This window comes from Ranitomeya variabilis, chromosome 7 (genome assembly GCF_051348905.1).
Source record: "Ranitomeya variabilis isolate aRanVar5 chromosome 7, aRanVar5.hap1, whole genome shotgun sequence".
NCBI lineage: Eukaryota > Metazoa > Chordata > Amphibia > Anura > Dendrobatidae > Ranitomeya > Ranitomeya variabilis.
The window spans coordinates 232,432,333-232,455,962 of NC_135238.1; the positions used below are offsets into that span (position 1 = coordinate 232,432,333).

Genomic DNA, 23,630 nt, shown 5'->3' on the forward strand with positions numbered 1-23,630 from the left:
ATGGTGAGGCGGCAGCTCTGGTGATGGTGAGGCGGCAGCTCAGGTGATGGTGAGGCGGCAGCTCGGGTGGTGGTGAGGCGGCAGCTCTGGTGATGGTGAGGCGGCAGCTCAGGTGATGGTGAGGCGGCAGCTCTGGTGATGGTGAGGCGGCAGCTCAGGTGATGGTGAGGCGGCAGCTCAGGTGATGGTGAGGCGGCAGAATGGTTATTTCAGGCGAGTAATTCTAATAATGATTTGGCTGAGTGGCTGTAGGGCATGCCATTGGCTGGTCGCACTCAGTGCTGGCTCAGGATGCCAGAGGGGGTCAGTGATTGATCGCATTGAGCCCCTGCAGAAGCTGAGTCACTGTACACAGAGGCTCCTGCTGAGTCATAGGCAACATGACGGGCGCAGGGACCCGGAGGCGCGCTGCCAGCTGCAGGAGAGCATGCGCTCTGCAAGTCAGTGAGACAGACACAGGCTGAGCCGGGGTCACAGAGACAGCAGGGAGGACGGGGCACGGGCATGCACTGCAGACAGGCGACTGCTGAACACTCTGCTGGATGCATGGAGACTGGGACAGGCTGAGAGACCGCAGCATGTGAACAGAGAGACTGCCCGAGACAGCAAGAGAGATCGGAGACAGTCACAGGATAAAGGCAAGAGACTGAAGCCTGAATGAGAGTGCTGTGCATCGAGAAGAAGGTCCAGGTAAGAGACAGCTCAGAGACTTCTGCATGGAAACACAGAGACAGACCTAGTTCATAGACTGCTGCATGGAAATAGACAGCTACAAACAGATCCAGCACATGACTGCTGTATGTAAATAGACTGCTAGAGACAGGCTGAGATCAGAGACTGCTGTATGTAAATAGACTGCTAGAGACAGACCCAGCTCAGAGACTGCTGCATGGAAATAGACAGCTAGAGACAGACCCAGCTCAGAGACTGCTGTATGTAAATAGACTGCTAGAGACAGGCTCAGATCAGAGACTGCTGTATGTAAATAGACTGCTAGAGACAGGCTCAGATCAGAGACTGCTGTATGTAAATAGACTGCTAGAGACAGGCTCAGATCAGAGACTGCTGTATGTAAATAGACTGCTAGAGACAGGCTCAGATCAGAGACTGCTGTATGTAAATAGACTGCTAGAGACAGGCTCAGATCAGAGACTGCTGCATGCAAATAGACAGTAGAAACAGTCCCAGCTCAGAGACTGCTACACTAGAGACAGACCCAGCTCAGAGACTGCTGCACTAGAGACAGACCCAGATCAGAGACTGCTGCACTAGAGACAGACCCAGATCAGAGACTGCTACACTAGAGACAGACCCAGCTCAGAGACTGCTGCACTAGAGACAGACCCAGCTCAGAGACTGCTGCACTAGAGACAGACCCAGGTCAGAGACTGCTACACTAGAGACAGACCCAGCTCAGAGACTGCTGCACTAGAGACAGACCCAGCTCAGAGACTGCTGCACTAGAGAAAGACTCAGATCAGAGACTGCTGCACTAGAGACAGACCCAGCCCAGAGACTGCTGCACTAGAGACAGACCCAGCTCAGAGACTGCTGCATGTAAAGAAACGGCTAAAGACTGACCAAGCTGAGAAACTGCTTTATTCAGAGAGACAGACCCACCTCAGAGACTGCTGCATGCAAATAGACAGCCCGAGAGAGTAGGACTATCTGACCACGTGAGACTGCTTCGCTGAGACCACCTTGCTGTTACAGAAGTGACCACTAACATCCCAGCAGCCTGATAGACTGCAGGTGAGAGAGACAAGGACACATAATGTTAATTATTATTTAAGGTATGTCTCTTAAAGGGACGTGTGGGCCGAGGGCTGTGTGAAGCGCATTCCTAGAATGTGTTTTCGGGGTTGGATACATTGTATCATTGTGTTGCTAGGTTACCGATTGTTGTCATGTTGGCATCTGTTCTTAAAAGGTAAAATAAAAAAAGTTAAAATGGCGCAGCGTAAGCCATCGCGACGCTCGTGTGTCCAGTGTATAAATCAGGAATAATGAACGACTTCCGTTTTCTGTGTCCCTTTATTATTGATGATGATGATGATGATGTGACTCGTGGACTAGTAATACAGCAGCAGCTCCTGTCTGTGAATGGCGCGGTCACATGCAGTTTAAAGACAGCACTTGTGTGAATTTTTGTGTCCGGGCTCTGCGGTAATGGTGCGCTGTGTGATTGTGGTAGAGTCGCGGATATAAAGTCGTACGTGTGTGAACAGCTCCAGGGACCGTAATGGCTGCGTGTACATCCGAGAATAACGGACGTCAGAGCGAGGTGAAGAAGGGTCCGTGTGAACGTGGCCTAATGGATGAACTGCAGCCTTGACCCCATAACGACCAGTCATGGCCCAGTGCAAAATGATTCCAGGGCGGCTGGAAACGCAAATGTGACTAATCTGTGACGCGCCTGCCACCTCTGTGATGGTAAACGTTGTCCCGCCAGTGTCTGGTGGCACCTAATCCAGTCAGGCTTGTGTGTGTGTGCGCTAGGCCTCAGTATCCTCGTCTCCATAGCGATGGGTCATCTCCCTTGTGCTGTGTAGCGATCACTATAATGTCGTAGACGTCGGCAGAATCTCTCAGCGTTCTGACATTGTGGGAAATGAACTATTTACTCCGGACATGATCAACCTAGTGATCCCCAAATTATAAAAGTAGAGTAACATATGGGACCCACCCTCCCCGGGTCCAGCACCAGTTCTCTGACGCTTCTTCTGTGACAGTGATGTGTGTTGTTGACATGACTTCAGTCACTTCACCGCTGCAGCCAGTCACTAGGACAGAAGCAGTGGTGGACAGCCGGTGCTGGACCCGGGGAGGGTGAGTAATATCTGATTTTGTAACTTTACATGAGTTCTATTTTTTGTGGACCAGTTTTGTTTTTTAAGTGAAAAAAATCTTGTTAACTGCATTATCACTGACATGGAGGATTGAGGGAAGAAACAAAACCAAAGAGGTCAACAGTGCAGTCTAGAGAGGAACTACATGCTCAACAAAGTGTAGGGGGTAATGCCGCGCCATCTGCTGCCAGGTCAGCCTAGCCCCTCCATAGCATAACCCTGCAGCTGTTGTATAAGGCTTCGTCCATTGGGCCCAATCTCTTCAGCCCAGAACGTCTCTCTGCACTCATGTCCTCAGTTGGGCACTACTGTAAGTCCATAGGGCTTTCATCAATGGAATGTCATATCAGTCTGTTTCGGTTGGGTTAACTCTTTGCATCCGTGCCAGTGCTGGATGTCCTTGGTTGTCATTCCTGGATTTCATTTTTTTTTTCTCTGCAGCCTTTATCCATTTTTTGGCTTCTCTTTGTGAGAGCTGATATGTCTCCCAAGATGTGGGTCGCTATACACTGACTGTGCTTTCTCTTGTTGAGACATGTACAGGTGATTTACTTTTTTGCTTTCCTCTTGTGAGAGACATACAAGTGGTTTACCTTTTATTAAAGGTGTACAGGTGGTTTACCTTTTATTAAAGGTGTACAGGTGGTTTACCTTTTATTAAAGGTGTACAGGTGGTTTACCTTTGCTTTCTCTTATTGAACGCTTTGGTTCTGTATCTGGGTCCGGTTGTATCTGCTCACTTGTAATTTTTGGTCTGGCAATGACTTCAGCCATTTGTTCAATAGGGCTAAGCAACAGCACATGTGAAATAGACTTGGGTACACTAATAGATCACAGACTGCACATGAGTCAACAGTGTGACGCAGCAGCAAAAAAGGCAAACACAATTATGGGTTGCAGTAAAGCGAAGTAATGATCCCCCTCTATTCTTCCTTGGTCTGACCTCATCTGGAATACTGTGTCAAGTTCTGTTTAAAAAAGGACATGAACAAACTAAAGCAAGTTCAGAGAAGAGCGACCAAAATGGTGAGCGGGCTGCAAAGTACGGTATGTCCTACGGGGAACGGTTAAAGGATCTGGGAATGTTTATTTTGCAAAAAAGAGGAGACTTAATAGCTGTCTGCAAATATCTGATGGGCTGTCACAGTGTAGAGGGATCATCCTTGTTCTCATTTGCACATGGAAACACAAGAAGCAATGGCATGAAACTGAAAGGGAGAAGATACAGATTAGATATTAGAAAAAACTTTTTGACAGTGAGGCTGATCAATGAGAGGGACAGGCGGCCCCGAGAGGTGGTGAGTTCTCCTTCAATGGAGGTCTTCAGAGGCTGGACAGACATCTGTCTGAGATGGTTTAGTGACTCCTGCATTGAGCCGGGGGTTGGACACGAGGACCCCGGAGGTCCCTTACAACTCTAACATGCTAGGATTCGGACGTCTTCTGATCACTGTCAGTTTTCTCTTCTTATTTCCAGTGACATCATCGCATTATCTTCCAGGTCCTCAGTGAAAGTAACAGCGCTGGGAATACTATTTTGTCTTGTTTTGGGGCTGAGGTTTCTGTATCATCTATAACAGTCTCTGTATCCATCAAAGATTCCTTCTGCTGCTCTGATTTGGAGTTTGATACACTTTTCTTCTGTAATGTAGACACATTTTCTGCAACTAAAAAAAAAAGTCTGTTTTGTGATTAAGCTGCGGTCACTGCGGATTCATCCCAATATTTTGCATACAGTCTAGAATCTATCTGCAGACGTCTGATCGTTACAGTCCGGGTTCGGGTCTTCCTTTCCATTACCCCTTATTTCAGGTGTGTATGGGACTTTGTATAGTTGTCCTGTCCCATATTGTTTTGGCTAGGCTTCCATTTGTTTTCGTGAATTTACCCCCATTATCACTTGTATGTGGGATTCCGCTGACACTTGTCACTTATTTTTGTTACATAGTCTCTTAGTATAGAGGGGAGTGAATACATTTGCAGAACTCTGGAGCAGCGTTCATGTGACCTCCAGGTGGGAGCGCTGTGATCCTCCTCCTGCCTGCGGGGGTCTCCGGCTCCTCTTCTGATTTGCAGCTTAATCTCAGGGAGACTAACTGGAGATGCCGGCAGTTACAGAGAGGTTGGCTGGGCTCCCATCCGGCAGCCACGGAATAATGTCGTGGGAATTTATTTACTTATTTCTATCTTTTAGTTTATGCAAAACGTAACGTTTTCATTACATAAGTGACTGTATCTTGGATAGTCCTCTATAAAGGTTACTATATACCCACTGCCTGCTGGTAAAGCTGCTGTATACTCCTACAGTCCATACACAAGCCGGTACCTGTGCCGGATCGGGGCTTTGGCTGCACGTATGGTAATGGGGGTGGGGGGGTTGGCACGGACGCAGTATTCGGCAGCAGTTATGTAATATCTGTGGCCAGGATTTGTCTGGGATCACATGCAGTAACACAATCTTTTGGTGAGTTCCCACCTATAATCCGGTTGCGAAAAAACGAGGTCACACAATAATAACATTACACAACCATGACGTGCCGCTGTATTGTTCACATAGTGAATTCCGCTAATGGCGTCCATATTACGTCCCTCCCCGTCCATGTAAAATGCTGACCTCATCATGACTGGTCACAAAATGCATCATCCTGGAGGGAGCGTTCTCCTGTTATCACTACGGGGAGAAAAAGCAAACACAAAATAGGAAATGTTAGCCTGTCTGGTCACAATCCATGTAATCACCATTATAGTCCGCATAGTGGTTCCTACAGAAGTGACGCTCACACAGACCGCTATGTCCGGACCTGCCGGGGGTCTCCTGACCTGAACGCCATAGTCTCTAGAGTACATGCCTATTGTCGCATGCCTCGCAGCCGGTCTGGACATCGCAGTCTGTACTCCAACCGTGAATACCGGACGGGTGAGACCGGAGTACAGGAGAGGACAGACATGGTAATAGAAGGGAAAAAAAGCCCAAACCTTTTCCAGAATCCACCTTCTGCTCCAGCACTGCTGCTCCAACCGTTTCCGCTGGAGCGCAAAAGATCACACCTCGACCACCCACAATGACCTGACCACTGAGGCCACTGATTGGCTACAGGTTCAGATGACTGGTGGTCAGGAGGTCGTCTCTTCTGGTCCGGCAGGCACCGCTGGAGCAAGGGGTGGGATTTTCTGTGCATGGCCTACAACTTTTAAGGTTGACATATGTAGTAAGTTTCGGCTTCATCTGGGAATTCTTAGATGTGTGTTCCTCTGGATAGGCAACCACAATGTTTCAAGTGGGTATCACAAGGCTCTGTCCTGTCCCCAGTGTTGTTCAGCAATTTTATAAATGATATAAATAAAAGAACTGAAGGTAAATGAATCAAATTTGCAGATGATGCAAAGCTAGGAGGGATAGCTAACACTAGAGAAGACAGAGAAAGGATTCAGAAGGATATAGATAATCTTGAACAATGGGCAGCGACTAATAGAATGGTATTTAACAAGAGAATTGCAAGATTCTACACCTGGGCAAGAAAAACAAAAATTACATCTAAAGAAAAAGACTTGGGTATACTAATAGATCACAGACCGCACAGGAGTCAACAGTGTGATGCAGCAGCAAAAAAGGCCAACACAGTTCTAGGATGTATTAAGAGAAGCATACAGTCTAGATCACGTGAAGTCATTATCTCCTCTACTCCTCCTTGGTCAGGCCTCATCTGTAATACTGTGTCCAGTTCTGGGCTTCACATTTTAAAAATACATTGAAAAACTGGAGCAAGGTCAGAGAAGAGCCACCAGGATGGTGAGCGGACTGCAAAGTATGTCCTACGTGGAACCGGAAAAGGATCTGGGAAAGCTTAGCTGCAAAAAAAATACTTTTCTAATATCTAATCTGTATCTTCTCCCTTTCAGTTTCATGCCATTGCTTCTCGTGTTTCCATGTGCAAATGGGAATAATGATGATCCCTCTACACTGTGACAGCCCTTCAGATATTTGTAGATGGCTATTAAGTCTCCTCTTATCCCTCTTTTGACATTGAGGTCCCTTCCAACGCTAACATTCTAGGATTCTATGTTGTGCTGTATATTATTCCTTTAGAATGGAAGTGAGCAGGCGACTTTGCCTACCGTATTCTATATGTCCTTATACTGGAGGTGTAATATAGGGCAATACTGCCAATATATACCGTACATCTGACAGAAGGCAGACGAGGAGGGAAATACCGAACACAATGTCCAAATGAAATAGAGAAAAAAAACAATACTTAGAAAAGTAAAACCACATACACACTGATATATAATATATTATAGCCATATGGAGATAAAATGGTACCAATGTGAGGAAGATTACTTGGGTGGTCAGAAAGGTGAGTGCGGCACACACCCCGACGCGCGTTTGTGATCAAGTCTGGCCTCTATCAAGGCAGGAATGCTTTTCTCCCACTGACAGCAAGCAGAGTTCTTGAAAATGGTGAGGATATTATACACAAGGTATAATGGAAAGTAGCAGAAACTTTCATTGTGCAAGACATAAACGTTTCTTTTTGTGTATATCCATAACTGTCACTTTAACATAACTAAGTAATGATACTTGTGTTTTTTAGGCATTTGACTCGTGTTGGAAGGATGGCAGCGCTAGGAAGTTACTGTGAGCACAATGGCAGCGTGTCCCAGGCCTGGATGGACCATGGACTGTCTCCTTGTTTTTACTTCACCTTGGTCCCATCTGTTCTTCTCAGCTTCTCTTTTCTTCTGGGGACCTTGCAGTCCGTCTTCTATGCCAAGCATAGCCGGACAATGGAGCCCAAGTATGTCCCCAAGTCGCGTCTGTACCGCCTGCAGCTGGCACTGACCGTTGTGCTGATATGCCAGGCCCTGGGAGGGCTGATCTGGCAGGCGGCCGGCACAGCGGTCCTGTATGGCTACATGATAGTCCACGGCTGCCTGTCCGCAGGGGCATGGGGCTTCAGCATCTGGCTGCTTCATTTGGAGCGGACTCGGGCCCTGGAGCGAGAGCGGAGCCGGGGCCACGGGGTGGTGCTGCTTCTGTTTTGGGCGCTGGCCTTTGCTGCAGAGAACTTGGCCTTTATATCGTGGATGAGTCCGCACTGGTGGTGGACATCGATGGACAACGTGCCCCAGAAGGTGAGTCCTGCAACCTCTATACATACATTACTTACAGATACAGGACCAGAGTATTGTAACTGCTACTTCAGCAATTGTAGCACAACAGCCACGTCCATAGGAGTACATTAAAGGGGTGTTCCAGTGCTGAGACTGATGACCTACCTTCAGGATCTCAGATCAGCGGAGGTTCATCACCCGCCACCTCCACCACTCAATGCACGCCTGGAGCCGCCATACCAAGCTCGGTCATCACAGCGCCATACACTGAGTAGTGGCCGCTCCTGGGTACTGCGGCTCAGATTACTGGAGGAACTGACATTGTTTTCATTTACAGGTGCAGTTCGGCCTGTGGACTCTACGGTACCTCTGCACGTTGTTCCTCTTCACACTGGGATTTATGGCCCCAGGACGACCACCCAAGCCATACATTATCCTCATCAATGAAGATGAAAGAGATATCGAGAACACTCAGGTGAGAAAAGACGATATAATATCACTGAATATTTGATGATCGTAATAGCGATAATCAAGAATATAGCGACTACAATACTGCCCCTATGTACAAGAATATAACTACTATAATACTGCCCCTATGTACAAGAATATAACTACTATAATACTGCTCCTATGTACAAGAATATAACTACTATAATACTGCTCCTATGTACAAGAATATAACTACTATAATACTGCCCCCTATGTACAAGAATATAACTACTATAATACTGCCCACTATGTACAAGAATATAACTACTATAATACTGCCCACTATGTACAAGAATATAACTACTATAATACTGCCCCTATGTACAAGATTATATCTACTACAATACTGCCCCTATGTACAAGAATATAACTACTATAATACTCCCCCTATGTACAAGAATATAACTACTATAATACTGCTCCTATGTACAAGAATATAACTACTATAATACTGCCCCTATGTACAAGAATATAACTACTATAATACTGCCCCCTATGTACAAGAATATAACTACTATAATACTGCCCCTATGTACAAGAATATAACTACTATAATACTGCCCCTATGTACAAGAATATAACTACTATATTACTGCCCCTATGTACAAGAATATAACTACTATAATACTGCTCCTATGTACAAGAATATAACTACTATAATACTGCCCCTATGTACAAGAATATAACTACTATAATACTGCCCCTATGTACAAGAATATAACTACTATAATACTGCCCCTATGTACAAGAATATAACTACTATAATACTGCTCCTATGTACAAGAATATAACTACTGTAATACTGCTCCTATGTACAAGAATATAACTACTATAATACTGCTCCTATGTACAAGAATATAACTACTGTAATACTGCTCCTATGTACAAGAATATAACTACTATAATACTTCTCCTATGTACAAGAATATAACTACTATAATACTGCCCCCTATGTACAAGAATATAACTACTACAATACTGCCCCTATGTACAGGAATATAACTACTATAATACTGCCCCTATGTACAAGAATATAGCTACTATAATACTGCTCCTATGTACAAGAATATAACTACTATAATACTGCCCCTATGTACAAGAATATAACTACTGTAATACTGCTCCTATGTACAAGAATATAACTACTATAATACTGCCCCTGCAGATAAGTTTCGGGGTCTCTGCACATGGAGGGGTCTCTGTAGTGCTGACAGTCCCCTCTATGGCTCGTGTCTTGCAGAGGGGATTATGTTGTTTTGCTATCGTCGGCACTACATCCCGGATAGAGCAGCGGTTGTAGCGCTCCAGTAGCGGTCCAGTTTTCAGCTGGATCATGGTGAGTGGCGGTGTTTTCTGGAGTTGATCTCCAATGACCTTGATACCAGGGCACCAGAGTTTCCTTTGTGTGTAGCTTGTCTTTGTCTATAAGAGTGGAGTTATTGGTTCGGCACATCGTTACATTGTTCTCCACCAGCGTTATCTTTCTTTCGTGTCCTGATGCGCAACATTACAAACTCGCCTCTGCTACGTGTGTGGCCGCTGCCTGATTATCGGTTTTCTCAGGTTACATTCACGTTGGATTTCTGGTTTCTCTTCATGTTGAGCGTCCGTTTCTGCTGGATGTGTCCAGTACGAATGTGACATAGCTTATTAGATGGGTGTGCTGTGGTTTTCTTGTGCTTGTAGCTATAATTAGCTGAACTGAAGAGCAGGGCTGCAGTGTAAAGCACGGTGGGAAGGACAAGGCAATAGCCTGTGAATGTGGGGAGACGGCGTATTAGTAGAAGTCACTTTTTTAGTGGACAGATCAGTTGTGGTGCGGGCCGAATAGTCATCACAGGTTGGTGGTCATCAAGCTGCGGCATTACAGAGGTTGGGATGGGGCCACTGAGAGCATGCTGGGAGTTGTAGTTTTATGACAGCTGCAGCAATGCCAGTTGCAAACCACGGTCATTATTTATTGTCTCATCTGCTATCATTCTCTTTTATCAGCCGCTCTTGAGAAACCCAAATGCATCCACGTGGCAGGATTTCTGGAAGAAGATCCGTCTCGTCGTACAGTACATGTGGCCTCGAGGGAACATTATGCTGCAACTTGTGGTTCTCTTCTGCATGGGACTGATGGGGCTGGAACGAGTCATCAATGTCTTTGTCCCTATATACTACAAGAATATAGGTGAGATGCCGCCATTGCTCCACTCTGATCTCTCCGCTCAGGATCTCTGCTCTCTGTCAGTGAATAGGCAACATTCATTGGTTACATTTAGAGACCGAAAACCCATCCTGATTGTGTCTCTGATACACTGTAACGAGCTCTGCACCTGTGTGAGCTGCACATTATCAGGAGCTGTTTTCAGCCTTTTGTATGTAAAAACTACATTGCTCAAAAAATAAAGGGAACGCTTAAAAAACAAAAGCACAATGTAACTCCAAGTCAATCACTTCTGTGAAGTCCGCCTGTCCAGTTATGAAGCATCACTGATTGTGAATCAATTTCTCCTGCTGTTCTGCAAATGGAACAAACAACAGGTAGAAATAATTGGAAATTAGCAAGACAACCCATATAAAGGAGTGGTTCTGCAGGGGGGTGTCCACAGACCATCTCTCTGTTCTCATCCTTTTTGGCTGTTGTTTTGGTCACTTTTGCATTTTGTCATTGCTCTCACCTCTAGAGGTACTGTACAGTAACATGAGGCGATGTCTACAACCCACACAAGTGGCTCAGGTAGTGCAGCTCATCCAGGATGGCACATCAATGCGAGCTGTAGCAAGAAGGTTTGCTGTGTCTGTCTGCACAGTATCCAGAGCATGGAGCAGACACCAGGAGACAGGCCAGTACACCAGGAGACGTGGAGGGGGCCGTAGGAGGACAATAACCCAGCAGCAGGACCACTACCTCCGCCTTTGTGCAAGGAGGAACAGGAGGAGCACTGCCAGAGTCCTGCAAAATGACCTCCAGCAGGTCACAAATGTGCATGTGTCTGCACAAATGGTTAGAAACTGACTCCATGAGGATGGTCTGAGTGCCCGACGTCCACAGATGGGGGTTGTACTCACAGTCCAACACCGGGCAGGACACTTGGCATTTGCCACAGAACACCAGGATTGGCAAATTCACCACTGGTGCCCTGTGCTCTTCACAGATGAAAGCAGGTTCACACTGAGCACATGTGACAGACGTGACAGAGTCTGGAGACGCCATGGAGAGCGATCTGCTGCCTGCAACATCCTTCAGCATGACCGGTTTGGCAGTGGGTCAGTAATGGTGTGGGGTGGCATTTCTTTGGGGGGCCGCACAGCCCTCCCTGTGCTCGCCAGAGGTAGCCTGACTGCCATTAGGTACAGAGATGAGATCCTCAGACCCCTAGTGAGACCATATGCTGGTGCGGTTGGCCCTGGGTTCCTCCTCATGCAGGACAATGCCAGGCCTCATGTGGCTGGAGTGTGTCAGCAGTTCCTGCAAGATGAAGGCATTGAAGCTATGGACTGGCCGCCCGTTCCCCAGTCCTGACTGACATTGATTATATGTATGCTCCGTTGTTCCACTGTAATGAATACAGATTTGTAACTGGAATATCTCAGTGATCTCTCGGATGTGGGATTTTACTGTTCCCCATATATATTTTTGAGCAGTGTATTGCCGTTCACTGACGATAAGTAGAGATCAGGAAAATGGTGAATATCTTCTGTCTCACACTGGAAAATTCCTCGGCACAGGCTTCTTCATAAAGGCTGGCACAGATTTGCACCTACTTTTGCGCTGCTTCACCAGCTTTTATAAAAAAAAAAAAAAAACGTAAAAAGTTGCAAATAATTGCATAAATATGGCGGGGCCAACAATATGCACCAATTTTAGCCAGAAATCTGTTGTAAGAGGGTTAAAAAATGTTGAGGTGCGTTAATAAGTTGCAAAACTTTCCGTCTGTGTGATGTAAGTGTGTATGTTCTGTCTCTTGTAACAGTGGACGAGCTGACGGATGGCTCGGCGTGGCACGCACTGGCCTTCACCGTCTGCATCTATGTCCTGCTGAAGCTGCTTCAGGGTGGAGGAGCAGGTAATGTCCAAGGCCGCGGGTGGAGGGGCGGGTAATGTCCGAGGCCGCGGGTGGAGGGGCGGGTAATGTCTGAGGCCGCGGAGGGAGGGGTGGGTAATGTCCGAGGCGGCGGGTGGAGGGGTAGGTAATGTCCGAGGCGGCGGGTGGAGGGGCGGGTAATGTCCGAGGCCGCGGGTGGAGGGGCGGGTAATGTCTGAGGCCGCGGAGGGAGGGGTGGGTAATGTCCGAGGCGGCGGGTGGAGGGGTAGGTAATGTCCGAGGCGGCGGGTGGAGGGGCGGGTAATGTCTGAGGCTGCGGAGGGAGGGGTGGGTAATGTCTGAGGCCGCAGGTGGAGGGGCGTTTAATGTCTGAGGCCGCAGGTGGAGGGGCGGGTAATGTCCGAGGCTGCGGGTGGAGGTGCGGGTAATGTCCGAGGCGGCGGGTGGAGGGGCGGGTAATGTCCGAGGCGGCGGGTGGAGGGGTAGGTAATGTCCGAGGCGGCGGGTGGAGGGGCGGGTAATGTCCAAGGCGGCGGGTGGAGGGGCGGGTAATGTCCGAGGCGGCGGGTGGAGGGCCGGGTAATGTCCAAGGCCGCGGGTGGAGGGGCGGGCAATGTCTGAGGCTGTGGGGGAGGGGCGGGTAATGTATCAGCATCTGATACAGTGTGACAATGCAGTGAGACATTGTAACCAATCACGCCTGTCTCACTGTAGGATGTAAGGGGGTCTGCATTCAGGTAAGCTGAACACCAACCATACATATTTCAGGTTTTAGAAATATTTAGGTCATCAAATAAGACTCCTAAACTCATTCAGGCCCTTAATCGGACCCCTAGAATTAATTAGACAAGACCTCTAAAAAGAATTCAACCCCAGATTGACCGCTAAAATAATTTACACCCCAGACCAGGGCCCTAAAATTAATCAGAACCCAGATCAGTCCCCTAAAATAAATGTAATCCCAGACCAAATTAATAAAATATTCAGACCCCTAACATTGATCCGATCCTGGAAGAGACGCCGACCCAAACCCCGGAAAAGAATCAGAACCCTAAAATTAATTCAACCCTAGACCAGAGCACTAATTTTTGGGGACTGGTGTCTAAATTATTTTTAATCCGGTTTCAGATCCCAGAAAATAATTTCGTTTTCAGACCGAGTCCCTAAAATTGATCAAACACCATAAATCCGAGTTGGGCTCTCAGGCCGGACCCCCGACAATATAATGACCATCTACTTGCCCCTTCACTTTCGGACTTGCTGAGGTTTTTGGCCCCTGATTTTTTTTTCCCTCCTTCTGTAGGAGCGACGGGTTTTGTCAGTAACCTCCGCACCTTCTTGTGGATCCGGGTGCAGCAGTACACAAACCGCGAGGTGCAGATCCGCCTGTTCGCCCACCTGCACGCCCTGTCTCTGCGCTGGCATCTCGGGCGTAAAACGGGTGAAGTGTTGCGCAGCGTGGACAGAGGAACCAGCAGCATCAATAGCCTCTTAAGGTAAGGACCCCGGAGTGTGGCTGTGGGGGGCCGCGTGGCCGGAGCCACATGTCAGTGACGGGGGATGTGTCTCTCTGCAGTTATATTGTGTTCAGCATCCTGCCCACCATCGCGGATATTATCATCGGCATCGTGTACTTCACCTCCTCCTTCAACGCCTGGTTTGGACTCATCATTTTTGTCTGTATGACCTTGTACCTGAGTAAGTATTTTGGAGATCGAACCCCCCATATCATTGACCCCAACATTTTTGGTAAAGGGGGCCGGGAATTTTGGACCGTCCAAATCTTATGCTTAAAGCAAGAAAAATAAATATTGATACAGCACCAATCCCCCAACACTTCTGCCCTGGTCCATCCCCGGTCTCTACCTTCTGTACCAATCACCTGACAGCACAGAGATACGTGGCCGCTGCAGCCAGTCAGTGTTTGCAGCGGTGACCTGCTACATGTCCGTTTTGAGACCATTGCTGCAGCAGGCGATAGACCCCAGTGGGGCGTCGGGGAAGGGAGTTTGCTTACTTTTGATCTTTCTTTATTTGATAATGATTTTCCCTCGATGGTCAGACCCTTTAGGGACCGGGGTTCACATGCCGTTAATTTGTATTCATTCAACAGTAGAAATTTCTAGACCCCCAAAATCACATACACTGGAGACATTCACGTTTTAGGTGATAAAGTTTAGATTAGGGCGCATTTATATGTAGCGATATCTGACCAATCTCTGTCCAACCAGACCAAAATTGGTGAGTGAAATGGGGAGATGATCTGCCTGAAATCTGTCTCAGAAAATTGACCTCACGTTCTTAATAATCTGCTCAATGCACCGAATGTGGCTGCAAATAATCTGCGATCTGTATGGGGCCCGAACAACAGGGTTTATATCTGGGGCCAAAATCGAGCAACGAAAGACTTCTGTAGAGCGACTTCATGCAGAAACCTATCTGTGACCATTGTCCTCATCTGTGATATTCAGGGGGCAATGGAGGCCGGGAGTCTCGGAGCATAAATATTAAGTGATGGGGCTGGGAAGTTTAGTCTCTGAAATCTAGAAGCCGGGAATATTACACTCAGTAAACGTTGGCAATTGTACTGGCGAGTCTTAGAAACGAAACTCCTGGGCAATGGGGGCTGATAATCGGGAAATCGGAGGTTATAGGCAATGGGGACTGGGAATTGTAGCTTCTTAATCTTTTTCTTTCCGGTTTTTAGCCCTGACCATCATCATCACTGAATGGAGGACTAAGTACCGGCGGGACATGAACACCAGAGACAACGAGGCCAAATCTCGGGCCGTGGACTCCTTGCTGAACTTTGAAACGGTGACCCCCCTCCTTCCCGCTGCTCTGTCTTGTCTCCGATCCTGCTGTCCATCCTCTGCTGCTCTGTCTTGTCTCTGCGGCCGGTTCTCCGCTCTGGGACCCATCCTTCCCACTGCTCTGTCTTGTCTGCAGCTGGTTCTCCACTCTGGGACCCATCCACCCCGCTGCTCTGTCTTATCTCTGCGGACGATCCTCCGCTCTGGGACCCTTCCACTCCGCTGCTCTGTCTTATATGTGCGGACGATCCTCCGCTCTGGGACCCTTCCACCCCCGCTGCTCTGTCTTATCTCTGCGGACGATCCTCCGCTCTGGGACCCTTCCACTCCGCTGCTCTGTCTTATATGTGCGGACGATCCTCCGCTCTGGGACCCTTCCACCCCGCTGCTCTGTCTTATATGTGCGGATGATCCTCCGCTCTGGGACCCTTCCACCCCGCTGCTCTGTCTTATATGTGCGGACGATCCTCCGCTCTGGGACCCATCCACCCCGCTGCTCTGTCTTGTCTCTGCGGACGATCCTCCGCTCTGGGACCCTTCCACCCCGCTGCTCTGTCTTGTCTCTGCAGACGATCCTCTGCTCTGAGACCCTTCCACCCCGCTGCTCTGTCTTATCTCCGCAGACGATCCTCCGCTCTGGGACCCTTCCACCCCGCTGCTCTGTCTTGTCTCTGCGGACGATCCTCCGCTCTGGGACCCATCCACCCCGCTGCTCTGTCTTATCTCTGCGGACGATCTTCCTCTCTGGGACCCATCCACCCCGCTGCTCTGTCTTGTCTCTGCGGACGATCCTCCGCTCTGGGACCCATCCACCCCGCTGCTCTGTCTTGTCTCTGCGAACGATCCTCCGCTCTGGGACCCATCCACCCCGCTGCTCTGTCTTATCTCTGCGGCCGATCCTCCGCTCTGGGACCCATCCACCCCGCTGCTCTGTCTTGTCTCTGCGGACGATCCTCCGCTCTGGGACCCATCCACCCCGCTGCTCTGTCTTATCTCTGCGGCCGATCCTCCGCTCTGGGACCCATCCACCCCGCTGCTCTGTCTTATCTATGCGGACGATCCTCCGCTCTGGGACCCATCCACCCCGCTGCTCTGTCTTGTCTCTGCGGACGATCCTCCGCTCTGGGACCCATCCACCCCGCTGCTCTGTCTTGTCTCTGCGGACGATCCTCCGCTCTGGGACGCATCCACCCCGCTGCTCTGTCTTGTCTCTGTGGACAATCCTCCTTCCCACTGCTCTGTCTTGTTTCCCCGGCCACTCGTGGCTGAGATCTATGTTACTCACTGTAAAGTGACCATATGAGCTGACGTCTCCGTCTTCTCTCCCAGGTGAAGTACTACAACGCTGAGTCCTACGAAGTGAATAGATTCAACGACGCAATAGTGAAATACCAGGTAAGGCCGCACCATCCCTGTAATCTGGTGCCGGATATCAAATCTTCAGCTCTCACTTTGCTTTGTTATTCCTGGAGCCTCGCTCTTTATTAATTCTGCTCCATCTCCAGTTTTACTCCAGATTATTTCAGTCTTGTGTCCTACATAAGTGTTGCCAGATTATCAGAATTTCTGGATTATTGGTTGTGAGAATAAAGACACTTTTTACAGTATTTGGTTATTTTTCATCCTTGCAGGTGTCGGAGTGGAAGGTTAACGCGACGCTCGCCTTCCTGAATCAGACCCAGAACCTGATCATCGGGCTGGGGCTGCTGGCCGGGTCGCTGCTCTGCGCCTACTTCGTCACGGAGAACAAATTTAAGGTAAGTGGTGTCATATTGAGCCGTGTTCGGTGTATCCCGCACAGCTGGACGCCGCTGACGTCGCCCTCTCGCCCGCACAGGTCGGCGACTACGTGTTGTTTGGAACTTACATCATCCAGCTCTATACTCCTCTGAACTGGTTCGGCACGTACTATAGGTAGGTGAGGTTTCCAGCCCCGGTATATAAGCACGTACAGAGCTGCAGTATAAAGCATGGTGGACAGAGCAGTAGACTGAGCCTCTGAGACAAGTGACTGAAGATTCTAACACACAATGCAGCTAAAGGTGTGAATGGCATGTGGGTGTTTTGGACTTTATATTCCTATATGTGCTGTAATTTGGGTTGTGGTCGAGTACGACTGTTGTTGGAAGGGTAGTAGGGTTTTTGATGGGGGAGGTTGGAGTTCAAATGTTCTGATTGAGATTTGCTGTTTTTCCTTCCTGTAAATTTTTTAGAATCAACAAAAATGTACTTGTTTAAAAAATAAATAACTAAAGTTGTAAATGTCATATATTTCATCAGGATGATCCAGAATTCCTTCATTGACATGGAGAACATGTTTGAGCTGTTCAGCGAAGACCAAGAGGTAAGTGGCCCCCGATCAGGGTGACCGGGTGGGTCCCTCGGGCTCTGGTCACGTCTGCGCCACAATGTGTTCAGCTCACAGAGGATTGTCCAGACTGGATACAATGGTAACAAGATGTCAGGAAGGATATTCAGCCTCGTGGTGTGGACAGCATCTGTGACTTCACTGCTGAGATTCTGACAATGACGAGGAAGTAAAAAGGCAAAGTTTATTAGAAGTTTCCGAAACTTTATAAAATCGGGAAACTCTTTAAAACGGGATCTCCGTCTTTTCTCAACTTGTCAGTTTGAGTTCCGTTCTCTGTTCCTCTTATAATCCAAATTGATCAGATCTTTAGTTTTATGTGCCCATATTATACGGATCGCTATAGAGGCGGCAATATTACACACGATTTGGAATCCCCCCGGGGTGGGGATCATTGGGCCCCATTCTGGAGATGATGAGGATCTGTATATTTATGTCCTGCAGATAAGTGATGACGTCCTGGACCTAGGGTGATGTTATTTGGATGGAGCAGCGCTCAGGTGCTCACACAGGAAGCGATCCCCGTGATGTCGGCTTATTTTTTTCACTTTCAGCTCAGTTTTCTCCTCCATTCCTCGTCTGCAGGTGAAGGATCCGGTGAACGCCCCGGGGCTGAGATTCCGTGTTGGAAAGATTGAGTTTGAGAATATCCATTTCAGCTACACAGACGGGTACGGGGTCTCCTCTATTGTGCCTTATGTCGTGTAATCTGTGTAATTCCTGCCGGTAATTCCATAAATCTGTAGAATGGCGTCCGCGTCTGATCCTGGCTGTGCGCTTATTTTATGGATTTTGTTTGTTTTTCTTCTGCTGGGCCAGTAAGAGTTACTGGTGTCGGTGCCGGACTACTGGGGATCTTTACTTTCTTCTATAAGACTCATTAATCTCCATTGTTTTTTTATACTGAAGGAGGGAGATTCTGCGCGACGTCTCGTTCACAGTGATGCCGGGACAGACAGTCGCACTGGTGAGCTGCTCAGTTATTACATGGTGTTCTTTACCCTGCTTAACAATAGTCAATACACCAATTACAATCTGCTGGATTTGGACATTCATTATTTAGTATAAAAAATTCATTAATATCCATCATCGTTTCCCTCTGTAATTGCCTGTAAGGGGTTCTCAGCTGTGTTTAAAACCCTCCATGTCAAAGGGTCCTTTCTGCTCAAATCTTATCACAAAGTGTTTCCAGTAATCAGCTGTAATCTGCTGGGGAGCCTGGCAGTTTCCCTGCAGCACCCCTACAGGAGAAATGATGCATTACACCGTGCAATGGGTTGTCTGTGTGATGTGGGACAGGACGGGTCCTCCGGAGCGACACACACTCATTGTGACTGATCTCCGCTCATCCTGAACGCAGGACCCCACTTCTTCTAGCTGCAAAGTCCCTAATAGGGTTGTGAAAATGGGTTTGGTGAACCAGACAATCCTTTTATTGATCAATGCACAAGGCAGCAGGATTAGACCAGTCCATCAGTACGATACAACTATGGAGAATGGCCCCTAACCCCATGTCACCATCACTAGGTGGGACCATCTGGCTCTGGAAAAAGCACCGTCATACGCCTGCTCTTCCGTTTCTACGATGTCAAAGGCGGCAGCATCCGAATAGACGGGCAAGACATCTCTACGGTAAGAGCAAAGCGTCAGTAACTCTCTCCCATACCATCTGTATATCCACCCTCACACACGTCTTCCAGGTGTTGCAGGCGTCTCTGCGCTCCCATATCGGGGTGGTCCCCCAGGACACCGTGCTGTTTAATGACACCATCCGCAACAATATCCGCTATGGACGGGTCACGGCTACGGACGAGGAGGTGGAGGAGGCGGCCATGGCGGCTGATATCCACGAGCGGATCCTTACTTTCCGCGATGGTGAGTGATCGACTACGTGAAGGCAGCGAGACTGATCCCTGATGGTTGTAGAGCTGGAGCAGATCAGGGTCCGCACTAGATGAGCCCCTCGTATATGTGTGAGCCGCTGATCCTGTATCCCCTCCGGAGATCACCTGCAGCGTCGCATTTATTGGCAGTCGAGTTTGCTGGAAGTTGCGAGATCTTTACAGAATCCTTCCCCATGTGCAGGTTACGACACACAAGTCGGGGAACGTGGGCTAAAGCTGAGCGGCGGAGAGAAGCAGCGAGTCGCCATCGCCCGCACCATCCTGAAGGCGCCACAGATCGTCCTGCTGGACGAGGTAAAGCTGAGCGTTTCACACCGGCGCCACGCTCCGCATTTTCTTATTGCATTGAGGAATTGCCTTGTGAGCAGTTTTTCTTCCTCCACTAATGGATTATGGGAACAATATACCGTATTAGGAAATTACGATTTATGCCTTTCCACACATAAGAATATAGCAGCTAGGATATATCTGGACGCTGATGTTCCCGGTTTACTCTTCTCAGGCCACCTCCGCCCTGGACACGGAAACTGAGCGCAACATCCAAGCATCGTTAGCCAAAGTCTGCGCCAACCGGACGACTATAGTGGTCGCCCATAGGTAAGAGATTGCAAGAAGAGACGTCACGTGTGGGGTCTCGGGGGACTGCGCTCGTCCTGGTGACTTTCACCCTTACTGACACTACACTTTAATAGTAAGTGGCTGCACCACGCGGTGCTATGACGGTGCTGCGCCCGTGCCATCTGCTTTGGGTGTCGGCTGTAATATATAGGGGACACCCAGCTGCAAACGGCATTAACTCCGAGCCCGATTGTTGCTGGTTGTGGCACCTTAAGTGGTTGACACATAATTGGGGCTCAGTCTGTCACCCCCGTCGGCCCCCCAATAGTTTGCTTACTGGGGCAGGAATGTGATCCCATCAGGCCCTCACGGAGACATAATGTATCGCAATACAGAAGTGAGGAAATGTATGGAAATGTGTTCTAGCAGTCGGCCCATGGTGGGATTAAAAGTGTAAAAAAAAAAGTTCAAGAGTTTTAGATATTTTTTTTTTTTCCCTTTCACGAAGCCCTTTAATTACTAATAAAAAATGTGAAAAATAAACAATTGATAGTTGGGCACCCATAGAGGCCTGGACCAGATCATTTACACATTACTCATTCTGCATGGTGGACATTATAAGAAAAAAAATGCTTTTTCAATCCATCCGGTCTGAACACCCCCCTCCCTCACAAAAACCAGTGAAGTGATCACAATGTTATATGTACCAAAAAAAATAAAAATCATCCTCCTACGGTTCAAGTGATGGACAGATAAATGTTTTAAATGTAACAATACAAAAGAAAGAAAAGAGTGCAGAAAATGCAAAAGAAAAAAAAAAAAAGGAAAAATAATAGTAATAATAATAAAAAAAAATTGGTAAATGCGCCCAATCAGCCCTCAGCTCCTACCAAAGGTAATGAGATCTGAGCTGCAGTACCAAGAATGACCAGTACACAGTGTGTGGCGCTGTTCTGGGTTCGTGCAGTCGCCGCTGAGAACAGCTGATCGGTGGAGGGGCCGAGCGTCGGACCGCTACCAATGTGCCATTGATGGCCTATACCGGCAGTACCTGGTACGTGATAGGTCATCAATTACGTCCCGGCGACCCCTTTAACGCATGAGCAGCGCACCTTATATATTAGTTTAAGACGTTTCTTTCCTAATTATAACTCTCATTTCCAGACTTTCCACCGTGATCGGTGCAGACCAGATCCTGGTGCTGAAGGAAGGGCAGATCGTAGAGAGGGGGCGGTAAGTGTGCTCGGTCTGTCGGGGGCTTGTGGCCGCGTCTTGGCCCCCGTACACCTGCCTGTAATCATCCAGGATGCGACCTCAAAAAGTGATCACTAAACGTGCGAAAACCATCGCTGCCCGCTTACTGAAGGCAGCCACTGGTGATTCCAGGGTATCTAGACTTCTGCAACCATTTTTGAATTGCTGCAAATCGGCTTAAATATTAAATAAAGTAACTTTTTATATAATCTTGAATTAATGCCGTTTTGTGTTCACATCTCCTTTGCTGATCTATGTGTCTCCATGACTACAGACAGACCCTATGTGCGTTGTGATCCCGTGGTCACATGACCGTTCTCTTACCTGCTAACCTTCGGGGGTCAGAATACTGCACAGAGGGTTTATTATTAGTCTGTGCCTTTGAGGACACATTGGTCCGCAGAGGAGCTGTATACACATAACAGAAAGTGATTTAAAAAAAAAAAAATTATTTTGCGCAAATGTATTGGAATAATTATAAATGGTTTCAAAAGTCTTCCCATCCTCCATGGTTGTAACATTTACTTTACAATTCTCCTTCTAGGCACGACGAGCTGCTCGCCAAGGGCGGCGTCTACGCGGGAATGTGGCAGAAACAGCAGAGCGGCAGCGAGTCGTCATCAGACTCGGAATCCGAGAGAAAGGACCGCGCTTCCGAGAAGCTACAGCAGCCGAAACCAGCGCTGAGGAAGCCTCATTAGACCCCAGAGACCCCCGGCCAGAGCCGCAGACCATGCCGGGGCCGCTACACTATAGCTTTCCCTCGGCATTCAGGACGGATCACATCTGATTGCTGCGGGCAGAAAATAGACCCCCAGGAACATCTCCTCCAAAGAAGTAACGTGTACGGGGGATTCGCTCAGACTACGGCCAACATAAGACACTAAACTGAAATAATTTTCTTATTTTGCACAGTTGAATGTAAGCTATTGTCTGCTGTTATCAGCCACTTCTGTCCGAGGGCGGCTGACAGTATTCTTCACAGGACTGACTGTTGAGAAGTGCATAAACTCTGTGCCCCCCGCTATCACTACTATCTCACATTTCTCTTATAATGCTCCACTTTCACAAACTTTTATAAACTTTTCGTGACCCTTTAGTGGCTGCAGAAGACTTCAATTACACTGCCACCCAAAGCCGACCATTACAGGGGGTGTTTGCTGCTTATATACTGGTGGTTTATCCTCAGGAGCAAGTCATTACTCTCAGATCGTGAAGGTCAGACACGCGGCCCCCCCAATCATCAACTTCTGGTGGCCGGGTGGAAACTCCGCGGGGGTGGGACAGCACAGCGCCGTGCACCGTGTAGTGGCCGCTGCTAGTACTGCAGCTTCAATCCCACGTAAGAGCTGAGCTGCAGTACCCATAAACGGCCACTACACAATGTGCGGCGCTGTGTTTTCTCTCCACGCAGTTCACACCTGGCCGCTGCTGGTTGGGGGGAGCGCTGAGCATCGGACCCCCTCTGATCTGATATTGATGACATATCCAAGTCATACAGTCCCCGGCTGCCATAGACGTAAGAGGAAATGTGTATTTACAGCGACCTGCCTTCTCCGTGAATCATCCTGGTTCCCCTTGATTGACGGCAGCAGGGGTCGCGTCCGTCACCAGCACTCGCTCTTCACATGGTGCATTGCAGCCGGTATAAAGGGGTCTCCACCTACATGATACCTCGTCCACGCTCGCGTGGCTCCGGAAGCGTCTCCCGTGACCTCAGGGTTAGATTTCTTTGTAGAGCCTCCTCCGCTTTTTTTAATTGATGTTTTGTATAATGACGCAGGTCGGGTGATTGCTCAGCGGAGGAGGGGAATGAATATTTATTCAATGGACACAATGGTGGATTGTATGATATGGAATAAAATGAGAATATTCCTGTGTTTCATCTCTCTGGTCCGATGTGTTATATACCGCAGCGCTCGGCTCTACAGACTGGGGGTATTACAGCTGTTCATCCTGAGCCTGCTGATTCATGACACTTGGAAAGCCGTAAAGCGGAGGACGCAGCAGCTCGGACTGGTTTGCTGGGTGACAGCTCTCACGGGCACTGAGGTCGCTGACAACTCATGTGACCGATGTGGAGCTAGCTAATCCCAGGTGAGCGCCACGATGATGCCGGTCTGCGATGTTAACCCCTCAGCTATCATAAAGAAGTAAGCATCACGTCCCCTTGTGTCCCACCAGCACCGGAATTAATGGCATCCTCTCCATCAGTCACAGGTACACGGATGGAAGGAGGATGTCCCCAC

The 23,630-nt window shown here is 48.4% G+C and overlaps 1 protein-coding gene across 1 annotated transcript; it reads left to right on the top strand.

The window, feature by feature from the left end:
• Positions 1-371: 371 nt before the first annotated feature.
• On the top strand, positions 372-23,259 carry ABCB6 (ATP binding cassette subfamily B member 6 (LAN blood group)). Its single transcript, XM_077273163.1, has 20 exons — positions 372-690; positions 7,442-7,982; positions 8,299-8,436; positions 10,443-10,626; positions 12,413-12,505; positions 13,788-13,980; positions 14,061-14,182; positions 15,192-15,301; positions 16,627-16,692; positions 16,929-17,054; positions 17,135-17,211; positions 17,578-17,641; positions 18,251-18,336; positions 18,575-18,632; positions 19,193-19,297; positions 19,366-19,540; positions 19,751-19,863; positions 20,072-20,166; positions 21,292-21,360; positions 21,926-23,259. The coding sequence occupies exons 2-20, from the start codon at positions 7,464-7,466 to the stop codon at positions 22,080-22,082; spliced, it is 2,550 nt and encodes an 849-aa protein (XP_077129278.1). The 5' UTR covers positions 372-690; positions 7,442-7,463; the 3' UTR covers positions 22,083-23,259.
• Positions 23,260-23,630: the final 371 nt, after the last annotated feature.

Excerpts from the sequence above, each read along its gene's own strand:
- ABCB6 (XM_077273163.1), top strand. The coding sequence starts at position 7,464 with ATGGCAGCGCTAGGAAGTTACTGTGAGCACAATGGCAGCGTGTCCCAG. Across the intron at positions 7,983-8,298 it reads TGGACAACGTGCCCCAGAAG|GTGCAGTTCGGCCTGTGGAC; the intron begins GTGAGTCCTGCA and ends TTTCATTTACAG. Across the intron at positions 17,212-17,577 it reads TGGTTCGGCACGTACTATAG|GATGATCCAGAATTCCTTCA; the intron begins GTAGGTGAGGTT and ends ATATTTCATCAG.